Below are 20353 nucleotides of genomic sequence, written 5' to 3'. Positions count from 1 at the left end.
CCCCAAAGTAGCTTCCCGGCCAGTCTGGGGGGAGACGTGTTGAAGGGGAACTGTAGTCTATGAACAGCATCCTCACGTAGCCCCCCCTTCTGGCTGTCCAGATGGGAGAGAGCGGTGTGCAAGACCTGGGAGACCGCATCGTCCGTGGACCTGTTCGGACGGTATGCAAACTGCAACGGGTCCATGTTCCGAGGGAGGAAGGCGCAGATGTGATTCTTCACCAGCCTCTCAAAGCATTTCATGACTACCGAGGTAAGGGCCACCGGACGGTAGTCATTCAGGCATTCAGACGTTTCGGGCCGAAAGAGGGTGGGAAAGGAAGAGGGAGGGGAAGAGCAAAGGAGAAAGAGAAAAAAGAATGAGGGGGAGACGGAGGCGAGGAGCATGAGAGAAAAAAGAGAAACAGTAAAACGGAGGGCGGAGGGTGGGAGGAGCGAGGGAGAGAGAAATAAAGAGAGAAACAGAAAGAGAAGGAGGAGCAAGGGAGAGAGGGGAAGGGAGAAGGAGGGGAGGAGCAAGGAAGGAGAGTGGGGGAAGTGGGGAAGGTGACTTTATTCGATAAACAAGGGCAGGAACAGCCAGCCGGAAGGGACTGTAGTTGGGATTGTGGAGAGGGGCGTTGATGGACAGTTGGAGAAATTTCACTGAGGATTTTACACTGAGCAAAACAAGCCTTTAGAGAGGGCGCGAGAGAGACGAAATCTGGGTCACATGCTTGTTCAGTCTTTGCCATCCGCCGTTTCCTGGGTTACAATGCCAGTCTGACTCTCCACCCACCGGGAAATGTCTTTGCCTTTGCATATTAATGACTAGAGGTATTCTGTCTTTGAGGGAATGAATATTCGCTGCTTCCTGTTTGCCTGACGGCTCGTCTTTTTTTTCCCCTCTCTCTCCTTCCCAGCGATTCCAGTACGTGACATCAACACACACACAGGATACCATGAAGTAGGGAGGGAGAGCGTAAGAGAGAGAGAGAGAGGAAGGGGGCAGAGAAGCGGAGTGTCTCTGCTTCTCGAAACCAGAAGAAGCTCAGCGAAAAGAAAAGGATTTAAAAGGAAGCATATTTTCTGCCCGCACGCATAGGAAGGGAGTTCAGAGATGTGAAAAATGTCAGGAGGCTGCTCGTGTCCTGGTGAGTACTGTGCACTCCTGCAACTAATGGCTAACCAATTAACTTTACTGATGTGGAAATGTGTGCTTTATCTGAAACTGCCAGTTAGGCCTGTGGCTGTGTTTTACTCTTGGTTTCAGTGAGGGAGGGAGAGAGAGAGCGAGAAAAGAAAAGCCTTAATGTCTCTGGTTTTTTTGTATGCGCGCGGTTGAACCATTTTAGATTTGATTACTGAGGGTTTTCTCCTCCAATGGACGTTCAACAAAATGATGTCTGATGAATGTTTAATTTTAATTTTCCATGCACACTCACACGCACGCATGCATGCAACATCCCTACGCATGCACCCACAGGCACATGCATACCCACACATGCACAGGCACACCAACACACATGTACTTACGCACACACCTCCCCGCATGCACACTCGCGCACATGCACACCCAAGCAGGCCTGAGCGCACCAACACATGCACACACCAACATGCACACACGCAAAACACTTAGCATGCACACACATTTTACGCCCACCCACACACGCAAACTTGCACATCAACACACTGACACTCACACACATAGACACACGCAAACACATATAGTGTGAGTATGCACAGGTAGCTGTTGTGTATTTGGCAATTTCGTGCGCCTACCCCTCCTCCCCCATACCACAACAGAGTGAGGGTCTGGAACTTCCAGCAGCAGCAACATCATCTGCAAACTTTTACATTTTTGCCCCCAAGAGTGACCGATCATTTTCCTCAGTCACCCTGGGGCCAACACTGTGACCCATGCATGAAGCAGCAGCTCGGACCACTTCCTCTGGGTGAGGCTGGTCAGTGAGTTGTACATCATGGGTCCTTAGCAGACATGATGCCCAGAGTACTGGGTCTGTCATCACTCACCTGGCTGGTCATCCATGGTCTCCGTGCTGAGTGGACGGGCAAACCGGCACCATTGCCACTGCTCAGGTTTACGAGGATGTTGCCAGGACTCGAGTGCCTGAGCTACAGAGAGAGGTTGAGCAGGCTAAGACTTTATACCTTGAAGCGCAGGAGGGTGAAGGGTGATCTTTAAGAGGTGCATAAAATCATGAGAGGAATAGATTGGATGAATCTTTTACCCAGGGAAGGGGAATCAAGAACCACAAGACTTTGGTTTAAGGTGAGAGGCGAAAGATTTAACTGGAAACTGAAGGGTAACTTTTTCACACAAAGGGAGGTGGGTATATGGAATGAGCTGCCAGAGGAGGTAGTTGAGGAAGGTACTATAACAGCATTTAAAAGACATTTCGCCAGGTACATGGATAGGAAAGATTTAGAGGTACGTATATAGGCTAAACGCAGTCAGGTGGGATTAGCATAGAGGGTGCATTATGGTCGGCATGGATGAGTTGGGCCGAAGGGCCTGTGTCCGTGCTGTGTGACTATATATGTCCTCCCGTGCCCTCACCCCCCCCCCCCCTGCTGTTCCTCGGCCCACAGTGTCTCTGATCCCCGAACCCCCCCCTCCCCTCCCTCCAGTATAGGGTGCCTGCGATTCCTTCTGTCCCCACCTTTTGCAACTGAAGGAGTGGTGTTTAAGATGCTTATGGACAACCTCAAAGACAAGTCTGGTGCTGTTCTCCTCAGACAATGGAGGAGTTGCTATTAGAGTTTGAATTTGTTGAGAGTTTCAGTGGGGGGTCGGTAACGAAGGTGATTTGCAAACTAACAAGTAGGTAAGAACTAAAGACTTTTAACCTGGATGAGAATTAATATTAGGCTGGACCTCTTATTAGCTGAGGATGTGCTCCAAGTTGCCCCAATTCCACCTGATGTGACGTTACAGAATAATAAAAGGCATCGATAGAGTGGATGTGGAAAGGATGTTTCCACTGGTGGGAGAGTCTAGGACCAGAGGTCGTAGCCTCAGAATTAAAGGGCGCTCTTTTAGAAAGGAGGTGAGGAGGAACTTCTTTAGTCAGAGGGTAGTTAATCTGTGGAACTCATTGCCACAGAGGGCTGTGGAGGCCAAGTCGGTGGATATTTTAATGGCAGAGAAAGACAAATTCTTGATTAGAATGGTTGTCAAGGGTTATGGGGAGAAGGCAGGAAAATTGGATTTGGAGGCAGAGATCGGCCATGATTGAATGGCGCAGTGGACTCGATGGGCCGAATGGCTTAATTCTACTCCTATAACTTGTGAAAAAATGGGTATGGGCAGCACAGCAGCGCAGCTGGTAGGTCCAATGCCTCACAGCACCAGAGACCTGAGTTTGATCCTGACCTCGGGTCCTGTCTGCATGGAGTTTGCATGTTCTCCCTGTGACAGTGAGGGTTTTCTCCGGTGCTCCGGTTTCCTCCCACATCCCAAAGATGTGCGGGTTTGTTGGTTAATTGGCCCTCTGTAAATTACCTCTAATGTGTAGGGAGTGGATGAGAAAGTGGAATAACGTAGAACGAGTGTGATGGGTTGAGCGACGGTCGGCGTGGACTCAGTGGCCTATTTCCACATTGTATCCCTAAACTAAAAAGCACAGGGAATGGAAGGATATGGATTATGTGCAGGCAGATAAGAATTGATCTTGGCATCATGTCACAGACATGGTGGGCCAAAGGGCCTGTTCCTGTGCTGTACTGTTCTATGTTCGATATACAGTGATGGTGTAGCAGGTAGGTTAACAGACCATTAACACAGACACCCCGAGCAAACAATCCAACGAGTGGCAGCAGAATTTTTATTCAGCTCATCATCTGGAATTTTAAAAGCACTTGTAATAATTCTAGATTGAGGTAAACAAAAATCTTCCATTTCATTAATGTCCTTTGGCGGAGAAAATGTCGTATTCACCCTGCGATTCGGCTGAGCAAGCAACTCATGATCATTACTTTAAAACAGAAGAAAATGTTCCCACACAGATCGTCTCTCTGAATCCAAGCCCAGTCGCTTGACCTTGCAAAATCCTCCTCCACACCTGGGAACAGCTGTCCCATCGCTGCCAGGCACAAGGGCAGCAGGCGAAGGGAATGCCATTACCTGCTGCTCCCCTCCCTCCCGCCGCCCAGACTTGTGGTACTCCAGCTCCTTCCACCGCCCTGAACCTCTCCCCCCTCCACCATCATTCACCCAGGCCACTCCTCACCCACACACATTGGGGGTGGGCATTTACAGAGGCCGATTAACCCACCAACCCCTATGGTCTCTGGGATGTGGGATTGATTGAAAGATACAGCAGGGAAACAGGCCGTTCGGCCCAGCAAGGCGCTCCACGATCCAGCATGTTCCAGGCACTCATAACCCTTTTTAAAAAAAACTTGCCTTTAACATTTTCCCCTTTGACCTTAAAATTAAACCCTCTAGTCATAGACAACAAGGTTCTGACTGTCTACATTATCTAGGCCTCTCATCATTTTATATGTATAAAATGAACTGTATATATAGTTCTATCAGATCTCCCCTCAATCTCTGACATTCCTGAGTAAACAATCCAAGTATGCTTAACCTCTGTGGACAGCGAATACTGTCTAATCCAGGCATCATTCTGGTAAACCTCCTCTTCACCCTCTCCAAAGCCTCCATATCCTCAGGAAGTCGTGATGCAGGTTTATTGGACTTTGGTCAGGCCCCAATGGAGCAACCAGAACTGCACACAATACTCCAAATGCGGCCTGACCAAAGCTGCATCATGACGTCCGGACTCTTACCCTCAATGCCCTGGCTGATGAAGGAAGCATCCACAGAGTGTTTTAAACAGGGTAGAGGAATCAAGAACCAGAGGACATAGGTTTAAGGTATGTAAATAGCTCGTTCTAAGCTTCCCCCCAGTCTAGTTTCAGTCAATAAAATACTGAGTCAAGCACTTGCGCATCTAAAATTTATTTTGTAAAAACACAATAACAGTTCCCCACTACGATACCTAACCACCGCGGGTTCGATCCTTGTATCTGCGTGGCCAAGCCCTCATAGCCTCGTGCAACCAGAGACACTCCAAAAGGTCACGCAGTCCCAAGCGTTTTTCCAGAAGATTGACACAGGAGCTCGTGGGAGCTACCTTTTATTGGTCCCCGAACCTTGAGGGGCTAAACCATATGGGGGTGGTCTCTTTACAGTCCAATAACAAATATCGATTAACACAGTACATGATAGACATTTCCCATGCCAAATAACAATAATACATTGTATTTGAAAGGAGCTTCTGGAAGGAAGCAAACATAGCAACATTTGCCCAGATATTCAAGAAACCCAGACAAGGCTCAACACTTAACCCAATCAACATCTAGCAAAGTAAAGTTTTGCAACATTATATACAATGTGTACGTCTGGTTTGCATTCACCCATTCCGTTTCATGCAATTTAACCCTAATTGTAAGAAGCTGCAGATGTCCCAATTCTTTTCCTGCAACTCTGATCTGGGCTCCAGACAAACTGGCACCTTCTGCAGCTTGTCCCAGTTCTGCATAAGGCACATTTAAATTGACCAAATGGACTAGCAGCACTGCAACCGTTACTCAATTTTAGTGTCCTGGCAGCCCCAATTTGGCCAGAATTAACAGAAGCATCCACAGGGAGTGTTTTACACAGAGTAGAGGAATCAAGAACTAGAGGACAGAGGTTTAAGGTGAGAGGGAAAAGATTCAATAGGAACCTGAGAGGCAACATTTTCACGGTAGGTGTATGGAAAGATCCGCCAGAGCAGGTACTATAACAACATTTAAAAACACTTGGACAGGTACATGGATAGGAAAGGTGTAGAAGGACATGGGCCAAACAATGGCAAATGGGACTAGCTTTTATGGGCATTTTGGTTAGCATGGATCAGTTGGGCCGAAGGGCCTGTTTCCATGTTGTATGACTATAATAGCTACATACAATGGACATTAAGTACCGCGGGATGGGAGTTGGAATGTAGCATTGAGACAAGGCATTGCACAACACCATGTTAAATAGAGGTGCAGACTCCAACAGTCTATAAAAGGGTCCCGACCCAAAACATCACCATCCATGTTTCCCAGAGATGCTGCTTCACCTGCTGAGGTACTCTAGCACTTTGTGTCTTTTTGTTTACTAAACTAGCTTCTGCAGTTCCTTGTGTTGTGAAGGAGAAATTTTAAATACTTTACCTATATTCTTAGATAGAAACATAGAAATTAGGTGCAGGAGTAGGCCATTCGGCCCTTCGAGCCTGCACCGCCATTCAATATGATCATGGCTGATCATCCAACTCAGTATCCCGTACCTGCCTTCTCTCCATACCCCCTGATCCCCTTAGCCACAAGGGCCACGTCTAACTCCCTCTTAAATATAACCAATGAACTGGCCTCAACTACCCTCTGTGGCAGAGAGTTCCAGAGATTCACCACTCTGTGTGAAAAAAGTTCTTCTCATCTCGGTTTTAAAGGATTTCCCCCTTATCCTTAAGCTGTGACCCCTTGTCCTGGACTTCCCTAACATCGGGAACAATCTTCCGGCATCTAGCCTGTCCAACCCCGTAAGAATTTTGTAAGTTTCTATAAGAAACTTAATACATAAGCATCTATAAGCATTTATTGATTAAATGCTGAACATTGAAATATTACTACTTGAACTATGCTCCAGATTAGGAGCTGTGCATTGAGGCATTACACAATTAAGATTGGGGAACTATATGAGACTGGCAAGGCTTACTTCATAATGCGGTCTACAGGCCAACGGCTAACTTTGGACTAACTGAAAGGTACCGTTTGGCCGCGGGAGGAAACGTCTGTGTAGTTACACCAAAAATATGGGAAGTAACTGGAGAATGGAGAAGCGCAGAAGGTGAACATGTCTGGAAATTGGGTCGTTAGTGCTGAGTATGCGAGAAAAAAAACAGTAACTGACCTATTGGCCATTTGTACATCTGTTGGCATTAGATAAGAATAACTTGACTCTTGACCAACTGTAAGACCATTTGTATTATGTAATCAAACTCATGATCACCCTCGAGTGCTTCTCGTTTTATGTGTATAAATATGTTGCTTACCCACTCATTCAGTGAGTGGGTCTCCGAGAGACAAATAGTATGAAACCATACTGACTGTAACTCCCCCACTCTCGGTACCATAATAAAGCTTGATTCTTTTAATGATAATTTATCTGATGTACACTTTTGTCTTCTAATGAACTTTTACAGTGTGTGGCTGAACGATTGTATTTGTATTGTGTCGCTGCGTGATGGGTAAAGTGAAGAACTTTTTAATGGAAAAGCTTAGATTCCTGTTCAGATCTCACCAAGGCAACTCCAGAATGTAAATGATGTTCATTAAATAAATCTGGAACACTTTAAAAAACAATCCACCAGTCGGTGTCAGTTCTGGTAGCAGAGACAATGCAACAAAGGCCTGCCCTCTTCACGGATGCTCTTGGGGGAAGGTATAGGTTTATATACCTTGTCATGCGTACTGAGGTACAGTGAAAAGCCTTGTTTTTGCATGCTGCCTGACCCGCTGAGTACTACTCCGGCACTTTGTCTATTTGACAGAAATCCTCACTGTAATTCTTAGACTTTATAGATGTGGAAACAACGTGTTTTACATCCTACACACCAGGGACAATTTACAGTTTACAGAAACTAATTAATCTACAAACCCACATGTCTTGTATTGTGCTTTCGCTGTGTGATGGGTAAAGTGAAGAACTTTTTAATGGAAAGGCTTAGATTCCTGTTCAGATCTCACCAAGGCAACTCCAGAATGTAAATGATGTTAATTAAATAAATCTGGAACACTTTAAAAAACAATCCACCAGTCGGTGTCAGGTCTGGTAGCAGAGACAATGCAACAAAGGCCTGCCCTCTTCACGGATGCTCTTGGGGGAAGGTATAGGTTTATATACCTTGTCATGTGTACTGAGGTACAGTGAAAAGCCTTGTTTTTGCATGCTGCCTGACCCGCTGTGTTACTCCGGCACTTTGTGACTATTTGACAGAAATCCTCACTGTAATATTCCTTAGACTTTATAGATACAGCGTGGAAACAGGCCCTTCGGCCCACCGTGTCCACGCCAACCAGCGATCACCCCGTACACTAGCAGCATCCTACACACCAGGGACAATTTACAGTTTACAGAAACTAATTAATCTACAAACCCACATGTCTTTGGAGTGTGGGAGGAAACCAGAAAGCTTTTTTCCCTTCTGTTGGATGGGAGCAGGGAGAAGAAGGACTGACTGGGGTGGGACAAGTCTTTGATTGTGATGGCTGCTTTTCCAAGGCAGCGTGAATTAGATGTAGTCAATGGTGGGGAATCTGGTCTGTGTGATGGACTAGGCTACATCTACAACTCGCTGCAATTTCTTGCAGTCTTGGGCAGAGCTGTTCCCAAACCAAGTTGCGATGCAACCCAACAAGCATCTATATCTTCAAGAAGCTTTCGAGCTTCTCTATATTCTGGAGGGGACAGTCACCAGAAGGGAGCAGGGGAGAAGGTATGTCCGATGGGTGGGACAAGTCTGAAACTGCTGCTCTTGATTCACTTTGTTTGGCTTTTGAGACTCATGTGACAATAAACTAAAATAAACAAAACACTCTCTGCACGCAGGCCAGCAAGCCTAACTCCGTTCTATAAAAGCAGCTGAATTGCTGACTCTTACTCAATGCCCCCGACCGATGAATGGCAGAAAACTGTCCCCTTCTTGACCACTCCATGGAAAGCTCACACTTTCAGGCGATTATGGACCTGGGCCACAAACACTAAATCATTTGAGATTCCGACCATCTATTCATCCCACTATTGCATACGCTGCTAAAAACCACAACAAAGCTCCCACACTTGTCACATGTGACAATAAAGTATGAACTATTCTTCTTCGATTTTGCCGAATTGACTGCACTTATCCCATGGGCGGCACAGTGGTGCAGCTATCAAAGAATGAAGGTAAACAGTAACGAGCTTGTGCCTCACAGTGCCAGAGACCCAACAGGTTCAATCCTGACCTCGGTACTGTCTATGTGGAGTTTGCATGTTCTCCCTGTGCCTACACATGTTTGCTCCTGTTTCCTCCCAACATCCCAAAGGTTTGTGGGTCTGTATGTTAATTGGACCTCTATAAATTGCTCCTAGTGTGCAGGAAGTAGATGAGAAAGTCACAGAACTGTACAGCATGGAAACAGGCCCTTTGGCCCACCTTGTCCATGCCGACCAAGTTGGTGTACTGTGATAGTCCCTTTTCCCTATATTTTGCCCATATTCCTCTAAACCCTTCCTATCCATTTATCTGTCCCAATGTCTTTTAAACATTGTAATTGTACCTGCTTCTATAGTTTCCTCTGGCAGCTGGTTCCAGATACAGACTCCCCTCAGAGTGAAAATGTTGCCCCAGATATTCCTCTTAAATCTCTCCCCTCTCACCTTAAGCCTGCGCCCTCGGAAAAAGGCGGTGAGCGTTCACTTTATCGGTGTCCCTCGTGATCTTGTACACCTCAATAAGGTCACCCCTCAGCCTCCTACGCTCCACAGAAAGAAGCCCCAGCCTATCCAACCTCTCCCTGTAACTCAAGCCCGCAAGCCCAGGTCACCTGGTGTGAAGCTACCCCTCTCTCTCAGCCAGGGGCCACTATATACACTGCCCTCCCAGTGGGACGGGGCTTCAAAGGGGCTTTATGCTTTCATATCATTACAAGAATGATCCCAGGAATGAGCATGTTAACCTATGATGGGCGTTTGACGGCACTGGGCCTGCACTCGCTGGAGTTTGGAAGAATGAGGGGTGACCTCATTGAAACATACAGAATAGTGAAAGGCTTGGATAGAGTGGACGTGGAGAGGATGTTTCCACTAGTGGGAGAGTCTAGGACTAGAGGTCATAGCCTCAGAATTAAAGGACGTTATTTTAGGAAAATGAGGAGGAATTTTTTTAGTCAGAGGGTGGTGAATCTGTGGAATTCTTTGCCTCAGAAGGCTGTGGAGGCCGTCAGTGGATATTTTTAAGACGGGGATAGATAGATTCTTGATTAATACAGGTGTCAGAGGTTATGGGGAGAAGGCGGTTGAGGTTAGGAGGAAGAGATAGATCAGCCATGATTGATTGGCGGAGTAGACTTGATGGGCCGAATGGCCTAATTCTACTATCACATGACCTTATCATCTCCTTAGAGGTATTACCTACAAGGAGAGGTTGGACAAACTTGGATTGTTTTCTCTGGAGGATTAGAAGCTGAGGGGAGACCTGATATAAGTTTATTAAATTATGCGAGGCACAGGTAGGGTAGACAGTCAGAACCTTTTCCCCCTGGGTGGAAACGTCTAATACTAGAGGGTATAGGTTTTAGGTGAGGGGGAAGAGTTTTTTTTACACCAAGCGCGCTGGGTGCCTGGAACACACTGCCAGGGATGGTGGTGGAGGCAGATATGACAGTGAAGTTTAGGAAGCTTTTAGATAGGCACATGGATATGGAGGGATATGGATTATGTGCAGTCAGATGAGATTAATTTAACTTGTCATCATGGTCGGCACGGACATTGTGGGCCAAAGGGTCTGCTCCAATGCTGTCCGGAGTCAGAAGGGTCCCGACCCGAAGCGTCACCTCTCCATGTTCTCCAGAGATGTGTGTACACCTGGGTGGTGTACAGAGGTATTATTTGAAATTAGAGAACTGAATGTTGATACCGTTGGGTAACCCGAGTGAAATATGAGGTGCTGTTCGTCCGGTTGCGTGTGGCCTCACTGTGTCACTGAGGGAGTCCCTGGCCAGAAAGGTCAGTGTGGGTAGACACAAAATGCTGGAGTAACTCAGCGGGACAGACAGCATCTCTGGAGAGAAGGAATGGGCGACGTTTCGGGTCGATACCCTTCTTCAGACTGATGTCAGGGGAGGGGGCGGGACAAAGATAAAATGTAGTCGGAGACAGTAAGACTGGTGGGGGAACTGGGAAGGGGATGGAGATGGAGAGAGAAAGCAAGGGCTGTCTGAAGTTTTCAGTGCGGGAACGAGAATGCCAGATCTGGCTGTTCAATGATGCACTCTGAGATTTGCAGAGAGCATCGAAAGCACAAGGGGGTTTATATAAAAACAAACTGCTTGGAAACACAAGTGTATCTTGGTTACAAACATTGAAGAGGCACACGTGCGATTTTAAACAACGCATTTGTTGTTTTATGAAATTGTTGACTGCATCACAACTAGGTTTGGTAACAGCTCTGCCCAGGACCGTAATAAATTACCGAATTGTATTGAATACTTTATTGTCACATGTGAAAAGTCACAGTGAAATTCTTTGCTTGCAGACCCAAGATATGCAAATAGTCGCCCATAAAGGGCACATAAGGAGTTGTGGATGTAGCCCAGTCCATCACACAGACCAGACTCCGCACCATCTACTCCATCTACACATCATGCTGCCTCGGGAAAGCAGCCGACATAATCAAGGACCATTCACACCCCGGCTATTCCCTCGTCTCCCCTCTCCCGTCGGGCAGAAGATACAAAAGCTTGAAAGCGCGTACCACCAGATTGAGGAACAACTTCTTCTACCTGTACGGTCATTCCACAAGCTAGGGTGTAGTCCTGATCTTCCAACCCATCTCATAGCTTACTTTGCGCTTTTTTTCTGTAGCTGTCGCACTTTTGCGTTGTAACTTTACATTCTGCACTCTGGTATTTTTCCTTTAGCACTACCTGTTGTACGGGTACGGCTTGATCATACTCGTGTGCGGTGTGATTTGGCTGGATAGCACGTAGACAAACATTTTTCCACTGCATCTCGGTGCACATATCAACCAATTCCTGCTGTCGAGGTGCCGTTGAGGAAACAGGTTCCATGTTCCAGGTGCAGTTTCTCTCTGCGCGAGACGTACATGGAGAGACGCCACCTCTGACGAGGCAGCGCGTCCTGGCAACGTACGTCCGGAGGCTCGAACTCTCAACCTCATGAATGGGGTGATATTGTGACCTCTGCCAACCCCTCCCCCCCCCAAATCCCTAAACTAGTTGTCAGGAAACAGAGTTGAGGAGCTTTCTTCTATTTTAATTTATTTATTGCTCTTTTTGGATGTGAGCAATATCTAACTTCTTTGAGGAGGGTGACAAAAATGCTGGAGGAACTCAGCGGGTGAGGCAGCATCTGTGGGAGCGAAGGAAATAGGCGATGTTTCGGGTCGAGACCCTTCTTCAGGTTGGTGAGTTGCCTGATTGAACCATGTAATGGGTAGCACCCTGGGGCAGCTGGTAGAGCCACTGCCTCACAACGCCAGAGACCCAGCTTCGCATTTGACCTCGCGGGCTGCCGGTGTGGAGCTTGCACGTTTAGTTTAGTTTAGAGATACGTACTGTGAGGAAACAGACCCTTCAGCCCACCTTCGTGCAATCACCCGTCCACAGACTCTATCCTACACACACTTGGGACAATTTTATTTTTATTAAAGCCAATTAACCTATGAACCTGCATGTCTTTGGAATGTGGGAGGAAACCGGGATATCCGGAGGAATCCCACGCGGTCACAGGGAGAACATGCAAACTCCGTACAGACAGCGCCCGCAGTCAGGGTCGAATGGGTGCTCCACTTTCCTCCCCCACCCCAAATACGTGCGGATTTGTAGGTTAATTGGCCTTTAAATTGCCCCTATTGTGTAGAGAGTGGATGAGAAAGTGGGATAACATAGAACTGGTGTCAATGGGTGTTCGATGGTCGGTGTGGAATCGATGGGCTGAAGGGCCTGTTTCCATGCTGTATCTCTAAACTAAACACTCCTGACCTGTCCCATATAGACATCAGGGGCTGAGTCTTGCTCGTCCCTTGTCTTGCAATGAAATGGCTTTGTGCGGGGACATTCTCCTGGGCTGCGTCACCCTCGAACACATGGCCTTCCCTTACACCACGCCTTCATCAGTAACTTTACACTGGCATCAAGCCGCTGCCTGACCTGCAGAGTATTTCCAGCATTTTCTACCTTTATTTCGAATTCTAAGTCTGTTTTATTCCACTCACTCTGTTAGTTAGAACGGTCAAAGCCTGCCGTCTGCGATTTCTTTTCTCGAACATGCCTGTGGTTTCCTCCCTTGCCTGGGGTAAGAGTTGGGTTTCAAGGAGTGCGTTTTCGGAGGAGAGAGTCAGGAGGTTTAGGGAGGCAATTCCAGAACTCGGGGACCCGGCAGCCGGAAACACAGCCGACACTGGTGGCACGGTTAAATCCGTGGGGCAGGAAGGGGTGAGGCTGGAATGACAGGATCAAAGATACTAGAGCAAGAGCTATGATCTTTGGACAGGATTGCAGAGGACTGGGGGGGAGCTGGGATGGAGGAGGTAGTAGAGAGAGGCAGCAGGGGGAGATATGAAACCAAATTTAAAACACAACGTGTAAATGGGGAGGGGTTGAAGAGATATGAAACTACATTTGAAACCCAACATGTAAATGGGGAGGGTTTGGAGTGATATGAAACTGAATTTAAAACTCAACGTGTAGGTGGGGCAGCATTGCTAGCAGAGGATTGATATTTCCACCATGGTGTGCTGTCGGCTGCTTCCCTCAGCTCCTGTGTCGGTGCATAAATCCTTGCGAGAGTGGAGGGGGGGGAGGGGAGAGCAACCAGGAATCCTTGCGACAAGCCGAGGGCAGCTGCCTACAGTCTGTGGCAGTGAGGGCTGGCACTTTCCCGTTTGTTGAGTTGAGGAATGCCACTGCTTGTGCCCTGGGCTGCAGCTTCCCATCTCACCCCACCATTGAGGGCAAACAAATCTTCGGCTCTAACAATCCTCCTCGCTTCAAGAGTGTTTTATTGTCATTTGTCCCAGAACGGAAACAATGACTTTCTTACTTGCAGCAGCGCGACAGACATGTAAACACTGTAGGAAGGAACTGCAGGTGCTGGTTTAAACCAAAGATAGATGCAAAATGCTGGAGTAACTCGGCGGGACAGGCAGCATCTCTGGACTGAAGGAATAGGTGACGGTCCGGGTTGAAACCCTTCTTCAGAATAAAAGAACGTCTGAAGAAGGGTCTCAAACAGAGACGTCACCCATTTCTTCTCTCCAGAGATGCTGCCTGTCCCGCTGAATTACTCTGGCATTTTGAGTCTATCTTAGATATGTTAACACAGTACTCTGTTAAACCGGCGCAGTGGTAGAGTTGCTGCCTCACAGCACCAGAGACTCGGGTTCGATCCTGTAACTGGGTTTTCTCCGGGTGCTCCGGTTTCCTCCCACTTTCCAAAGACGTATAGCTTTGTAGGAAAATTAGCTTCATTAGAAATTGTCCCAAGGGTGTATAGTGTGTGGTAGGTAATGCGATGTGGATCGTTGGTCGACAAGGACTTGGTGGGCAAAAGGACCTGTTTCCGCGCTGTATCTCTAAACTATGTTCAGTAGGTAGATACGTGTATGCGTGTGTATAAACACACGCATACACGTAAATGAACAATAATAGTGCCAAGTCTAAAATAATGCCCCCCTCAACAAGTCCATAGTTTGGAGCCAATTTGGAGATTGTTTTGTTTAGTACACACAGAGAGTGGTGAATCTTTGGAACTCTCTGCCACAGAGGGTAGTTGAGGCCAGTTCATTGGCTATATTTAAGAGGGAGTTAGATGTGGCCCTTGTGGCTAAGGGGATCAGGGGGTATGGAGAGAAGGCAGGTACGGGATACTGAGTTGGATGATCAACCATGATCATATTGAATGGCGGTGCAGGCTCGAAGGGCCGAATGGCCTACTCCTGCACCTAATTTCTATGTTTCTATGTTTCTAGTAGCATGATGATGGTGGGGCAGTAGCTGCTCCTGAACCTGGATGTTACAGTTTGCAGGCTCCTGTACCTTCTTTCCAATGGCAGGAGTGAAATTCACAGGAAACAAGAATAAAAGGACATACCTTTAGAAAGGAGATGAGGAAGAACCTATGTAGTCAGAGGGTGGTGAATCTGTGGAATTCATTGCCACACACAGCGGCAGTTTTGAAAGCTGAGATTGATAGGTTCTTGATCAGTAAAGGTATCAAAGTTTACTGGTTGAAGGCAGGATAATGGGGTTGAGAGAGAAAGGTAGATCAGCCATGATCGAATGGCGGAGCAGATTCGATGGACCGAGGGTTTAAATCTGCTCCTATGTCTTATGAACATGACTTGCATGTTCATTAATCCATCAAAAAGGCACAAAGCGCTGTGTTAACTCAGCGGGTCAGGCAGCAGCTCTGGGGAACAGGGATAGGTGCAGCCTCCCATGCACTAGCACCATCCTGCCCACTAGGGCCAATTCACAATTTAACTGAAGTCAATTAACCTGCAGACCTGCACATCTTTTGGGCGTGTGGGAGGAAACCAGAGCACTTTATTATCACATGTACTTCGGTGGTACCAGAGAAATTCGTTATTTTTGCATGTGACCCAGTAAAATCATGCAGCAGACCTCATCCAAGCAGTACACAAAGAGTCGCCACGTTTCTGGTGCCAACAAAGTTTCAAATGTTCATCAGCGGTGCAGCGGGTAGAGCTGCTGCCTCAAAGTGCCAGGGACCCAGGTTTGATCCTGACCTTGGGTGCTGTCTGTGAGGAGTTTGCACGTTTGCCCTGTGACCGCGTAGGTTTCCTCCGGGTGCTCCGGTGTCCTCCCACATCCCAAAGATGTGTGTGTTTGTACGTTAATTGGCTTCTATAGATTGTCCTCCTAGTATGTCGGGAGTGGATGAGAAAGTGTGATAACATAGAACTCGTGTATAAAATCAATGGTCGGTGTGGATGAGAAAGTGTGATAACATAGAACTCGTGTATAAAATCAATGGTCGGTGTGGACTGTGTGCTCCTTGTTTCCACGCTGTTTCTGTCTAAACTAAACTATTGGCTATTTTCCTCAGGTTAAACTCGCATGACCAGACCCTCTCGGTGCTGTGTGTGTGTGTGTGTGTGATCCAGCTGTTATCAGCAACAGGCCAGCCGTTGCGGTTTTCCTGAGCCCTGCCTGGGGAGGGGCGAGTAGTTCCTGCCCCTTCCATTCCTGCTAACTCACTCGTCCCCGCTGAAGGCCGATGCGCCCGATAACGCTGCTCCCTCCCTCGGGGTGGCCTCCCTGGACACTGGGTCCAATCCGCGGGGACATTCAGCCGCCCCTGTCTCTGACACCCCACCCACCCCGCTCCCTGTAGCCTGACACCGCGGCCGCCAGGCATCTTGTGTCCGGAGCTCAGTATCCATCCCCGACACAGCCACATCACACCACCTGCTCGGGGTACTATACCCTGTGTTTGCTGAACAAAGAGGGGAGTCTGCTGGAGCGATGGAGGAGCAGTACGGAGCACAAGGTACGGGAGGGGCGGCACGGTGGCGCAGCGGTAGAGTTGCTACCTCAAAGCCACAGAGACCCGGGTTTGATCCTGACTACGGTTGCTGTCTGTATGGAGTTTGCACCATCTCCCCGTGACCACATGGGTTTTCTCAGAGTGTTCCAGTTTCCTCCCACATCCCAAAGATGTGCATGCAGGTTTGTAGGTTAATTGGCTTCTGTAAATTAAAAATCTTCCCTAGTGTGTGTCGCTGGTCGGCATGGACTAGATGGGCCGAATGGGCCTGTTTCCATGCTGTATCTCTAAAGTCTAAACTGTCCCCAAACTGCCTGCTTCCCCCTTCAGCGCCTTCACTCTGCTACTGGTCCTGACCTCACCGTTCCTTGGTTCAGGCCTAGTTCACCTCGGAGTCAAGAGAGAGATATTAGTACTGTTTTTTTCAAGGTTTTAGAGACACAGCTCGGAAACAGGCCCTTCAACCCACGCCAACCATCGATCACCCATTGACACTAGTTCTATGTTATCCCACTTTCCCACTTTCTCATCCACTCCCCACACACTGGTGGCAATTTACAAAGGGCCAATTAAACGACAAACCCATGTAGGCACATCTTTGTGATGTGGGAGGAATCTGGAGCACCCGGAGGAAAGCCACACGGTCACAGGGAGAACGTGCAAACTCCACACATACAGGCAGGCAGCACCCGATGTCAGCTGTGAGGCAGTGGCTCTACCAGCTGCGCCACTGTGCCACATGTACCGAGCTACAGTGAAACATTTTGTTTGCATGCTAACCAGTCAAATTAAACTGTATATGTGTACAAACATGCCACAAACAGATACCACAGACAGTGTAAAGAGGAAATGACCAGCGTGCAGAATATAGTGTTACAGTATTATAGGTCTGGGCTGCATCTACAACTCTGCAATTTCTTACGGTCTTGGACGGATCTGTTCCCAAACCAGGCTGGGTGGTGATCCTTTTTCTCCAGAGGTGCTGCCTGACCCACTGAGTTATTCCAGCACGTTGTGTCTATCCGTGATGCTCTCTACGGTGTAACTGTAGAAGTTGGTCAGAGATGTTGGAAACGTGCCAAACTTCTTTCATCTGCTGAGGAAGTCGAGACGTTGCTGTGCCTTTTTGGTCACAGCTTTCGATGTGGCGGATGCTAGGATGAAGTGCGGGCGGATATTGATTGTGGGGTATGGGTTGCAGGCAGCACAATGTGATTTATAGACACAAGGAACTGCAGATGCTGGAATCAAGTATACAGCACAAAGTGCTGTAGTCACAGCGGTTCAGGCAGCATCTTTGGAGCACACGAGCGTGGTGACATGAAGAGTCTTGACCTGAAACGTCAACTCTCCATGTTCTCCTGACATGCTGCTTGACCCGCTGAGTTACTGCAGTACTTTGTATTTGATGCATGATGTGATTTGAGTTCAGTGTAGTTTATTGTCACATGTACCGAGGTACAGTGAAATGCTTTTGGTGCTAACCAGTCAGCGGAAAGACAATGCATTGTTACAAACGAGCCATTCACAGTGTACAGGTACATGATAAAGGGAATAATGTGAATAACGTATAGTGCAAGATAAAGTCAGTAAAGTCAGATCAAAGATAATCCAAGGATCCTCAACACGGTAGATAGTAGTTCAGGACTGCTCTCTAGGTGTGGTAAGATGGTTCAGTTGCAAATTGCACCCTGATTTGATCAGTGAGGGCGGGAGTCTGGAAAAATACCAGTTTTAGTGCCATGAAGTCATACAGCACAGAAAAAGGCCCTTTGGCCCAACTCGTCCATGCTGACCAAGATGTCGCATTTGCCCATGTTTGGCCCAGATCCCTCTAAACCTTTCCTATCCGTGTACCTTTCCAAATGTATTTTAAATGCTCTTATTGTACCGGCTTCAAAGACCTCCTCTGGCTGTTCGTTCGATTCACCAACCACCCTCTGTGTGAGAAAGTGAAGCAAAGTTCGATAACTACCACAGCTGCTTGCAGTTCAGGTCACATAACCAGCAGAAGGAACAGTAAGATCGTTCAGCCGAATAATCTTTCATGGTACGGTGATGAAGGAGAAAAATAAGAACAATTATCGTCTCCTGGTTGACATTGACATTTCAATTTTCCTTTGACCGCTTAGAGTCCCACAGCTGGAAATATGAAACGGCAGTATCCCATAGTGGGATAAGCACATTCAGCCACGACTGAATGGTGGAGTAGACTCGATGGGCTGAATGGCATCGTTCTGCTCTTGTGACATGAGCTTATTAATGCCCTGTGATGTACAAGACCGTTAATAGGGTAGAAGCTTGGAAGGGTCATCTTGGTTGTCATTGATGAGTTGGGCCAAAGGGGAACTCTAGTACTTTTCTAAAGACAACGGTTCAATTCTCAGAGGCACAAGGAACTCCAGATGCTGGGATCTTGAGAAAAACACAAAGTTTTGGAGGAACTCAGCGGGTCAGGTAGCATCTGTGGAGGGAATGGACAGACGACGTTTCAGGTCGGGACCCTTCTTCAGACTGATGGAGGGGGGAGGTGAAAGCTGGGAAAGAGAGGTGGGGGTAGAACAAAGCCTGATGAGTGATAGGTGGATACAGATGGTGGGGGGGGGGGGCTGATAGGCTGATGGGTGGAGAGAGTGACAAAGACGAGGTGAAAACGAGACAAAAGGGTGCAGGGCAAGTGTTGAGGCTGTGGTAGCAAGTCTGGGTCAGTACATGGTTGTAGAGGAGAGCAGCAGGAATCACAGAGGGGGGGGGGGGGGGCAGGGAGAGAGGGTCTTACAGAACCCCAGTCAGAGAGAGGAGGAAAACGTCCTCAAGTTCTGAAGAAGGGTCCCGACCCAAAACGTTGCCTGTCCATTCCCTCCACTGATGCTGCCTAACTCGCTGAGTTCCTCCAGCACTTTGTGTTTTACTCAAGATTCCAGCATCTGCAGTTGCTTGTGTCACCTCCCTGTTGTTCCTCATAGGATTTGGCTATGAGTGGTTATTAGAGTCGGTGATCAAAAAGCTCTTCCAAGAGGAAGATTTAAGGAGAAAAAAAAGACACAGAGCGCTGGAGTAACTCAGCGGGTCAGGCCGCATCCCTGGAGAACATGGATAAGTGACGTTTCGGGTCGGGACCCTTCTTCAGACCATAGGTTTCTCTCGATTGAAGGAGTGGGGGGGGCACATAAACTAGAGGTCAAACCACACACTGCCAGCGGCGAAGGGGTTAAAAGTGGGGGCTGATGAGGGGGCAGGGATTGGAGGAATGCAAGGATCACGGAGAGTTGGGGTGAGATACTGATGAGAGGGTGGGGGACAAGCTGAAACGAAGGCAAGGAGTGGGAAAACAGGAACTGCCCTCGCCGATGTGATGCTCCCAGTGTTATCTCTGCCCGTCTTCCTTTGTGCGGTGGGCCGGGAGGCAGCCTGTCTCCCCGGTGGAGAGGAGGGGGGAAGGGAAGGGAAGGGAAGCCAGAGAGTTGTGGGGGAGGAGTAATGGGAGGGTTATCGAGAAGCCGGCTTCCCCAGGTCCCCCCCCACCCCCCCTCCGCCGGTCTCACCCTATTGTCTGGCCAGGGGGGGTGTGGAAGGAGGAGTTGTTCAAGTGATTCAGTGCAAAGCAGGCCACACAACACCAACACACTTATATACACACACACTCTCACACACACACACACACACATGCACACAGTGCCGGCTCTCCACACTCTATTGTTGTTCTGCTGACAGCTGCCTGCCCCACAGCAGAACAAAAGGCACAGTGCTGCTAGACAGAGAGAAGGCAGGCATGCCAAGCCACCGCAGGCCTTTGTTTAGAAGGATTAATAAATAAATAAGAGTATATTGCTGAAGTGTTTGATTTTGAAAGTATTTGGGAGAGGGAGAGGGGGAGGGAATTCTCCAGCCTGTGAACCCTGGGTTTCCCCCCCGACTGGAACAGCTTCTGTGCAGGTAAAACAAAACCTCTTTTTATTCTTTCTTGTGGCCGTGTGCGTGAGTGCTCTATCCTGGCCTTCTCGGGACTTTTACTTCTTGTTAA

At 48.0% G+C, this 20353-nt stretch overlaps 1 protein-coding gene across 1 annotated transcript in view; it reads left to right on the top strand.

Annotated features, from left to right (window-relative positions):
* The first annotated feature begins 564 nt into the window (after positions 1 to 564).
* ldb1a (LIM domain binding 1a) overlaps positions 565 to 20353 on the top strand; it is a 44023-nt gene continuing 24234 nt past the window's right edge. The window contains 1 exon segment of the mRNA XM_055647100.1: positions 565 to 1132. Coding sequence (XP_055503075.1) covers positions 1108 to 1132 — 25 coding nt within the window. The 5' untranslated portion in view covers positions 565 to 1107.

The sequence above is a fragment of the Leucoraja erinacea genome, chromosome 15 (genome assembly GCF_028641065.1).
Source record: "Leucoraja erinacea ecotype New England chromosome 15, Leri_hhj_1, whole genome shotgun sequence".
Classification (NCBI taxonomy): Eukaryota; Metazoa; Chordata; class Chondrichthyes; order Rajiformes; family Rajidae; genus Leucoraja; species Leucoraja erinaceus.
This window is presented reverse-complemented; position numbering and strand designations above follow the sequence as displayed.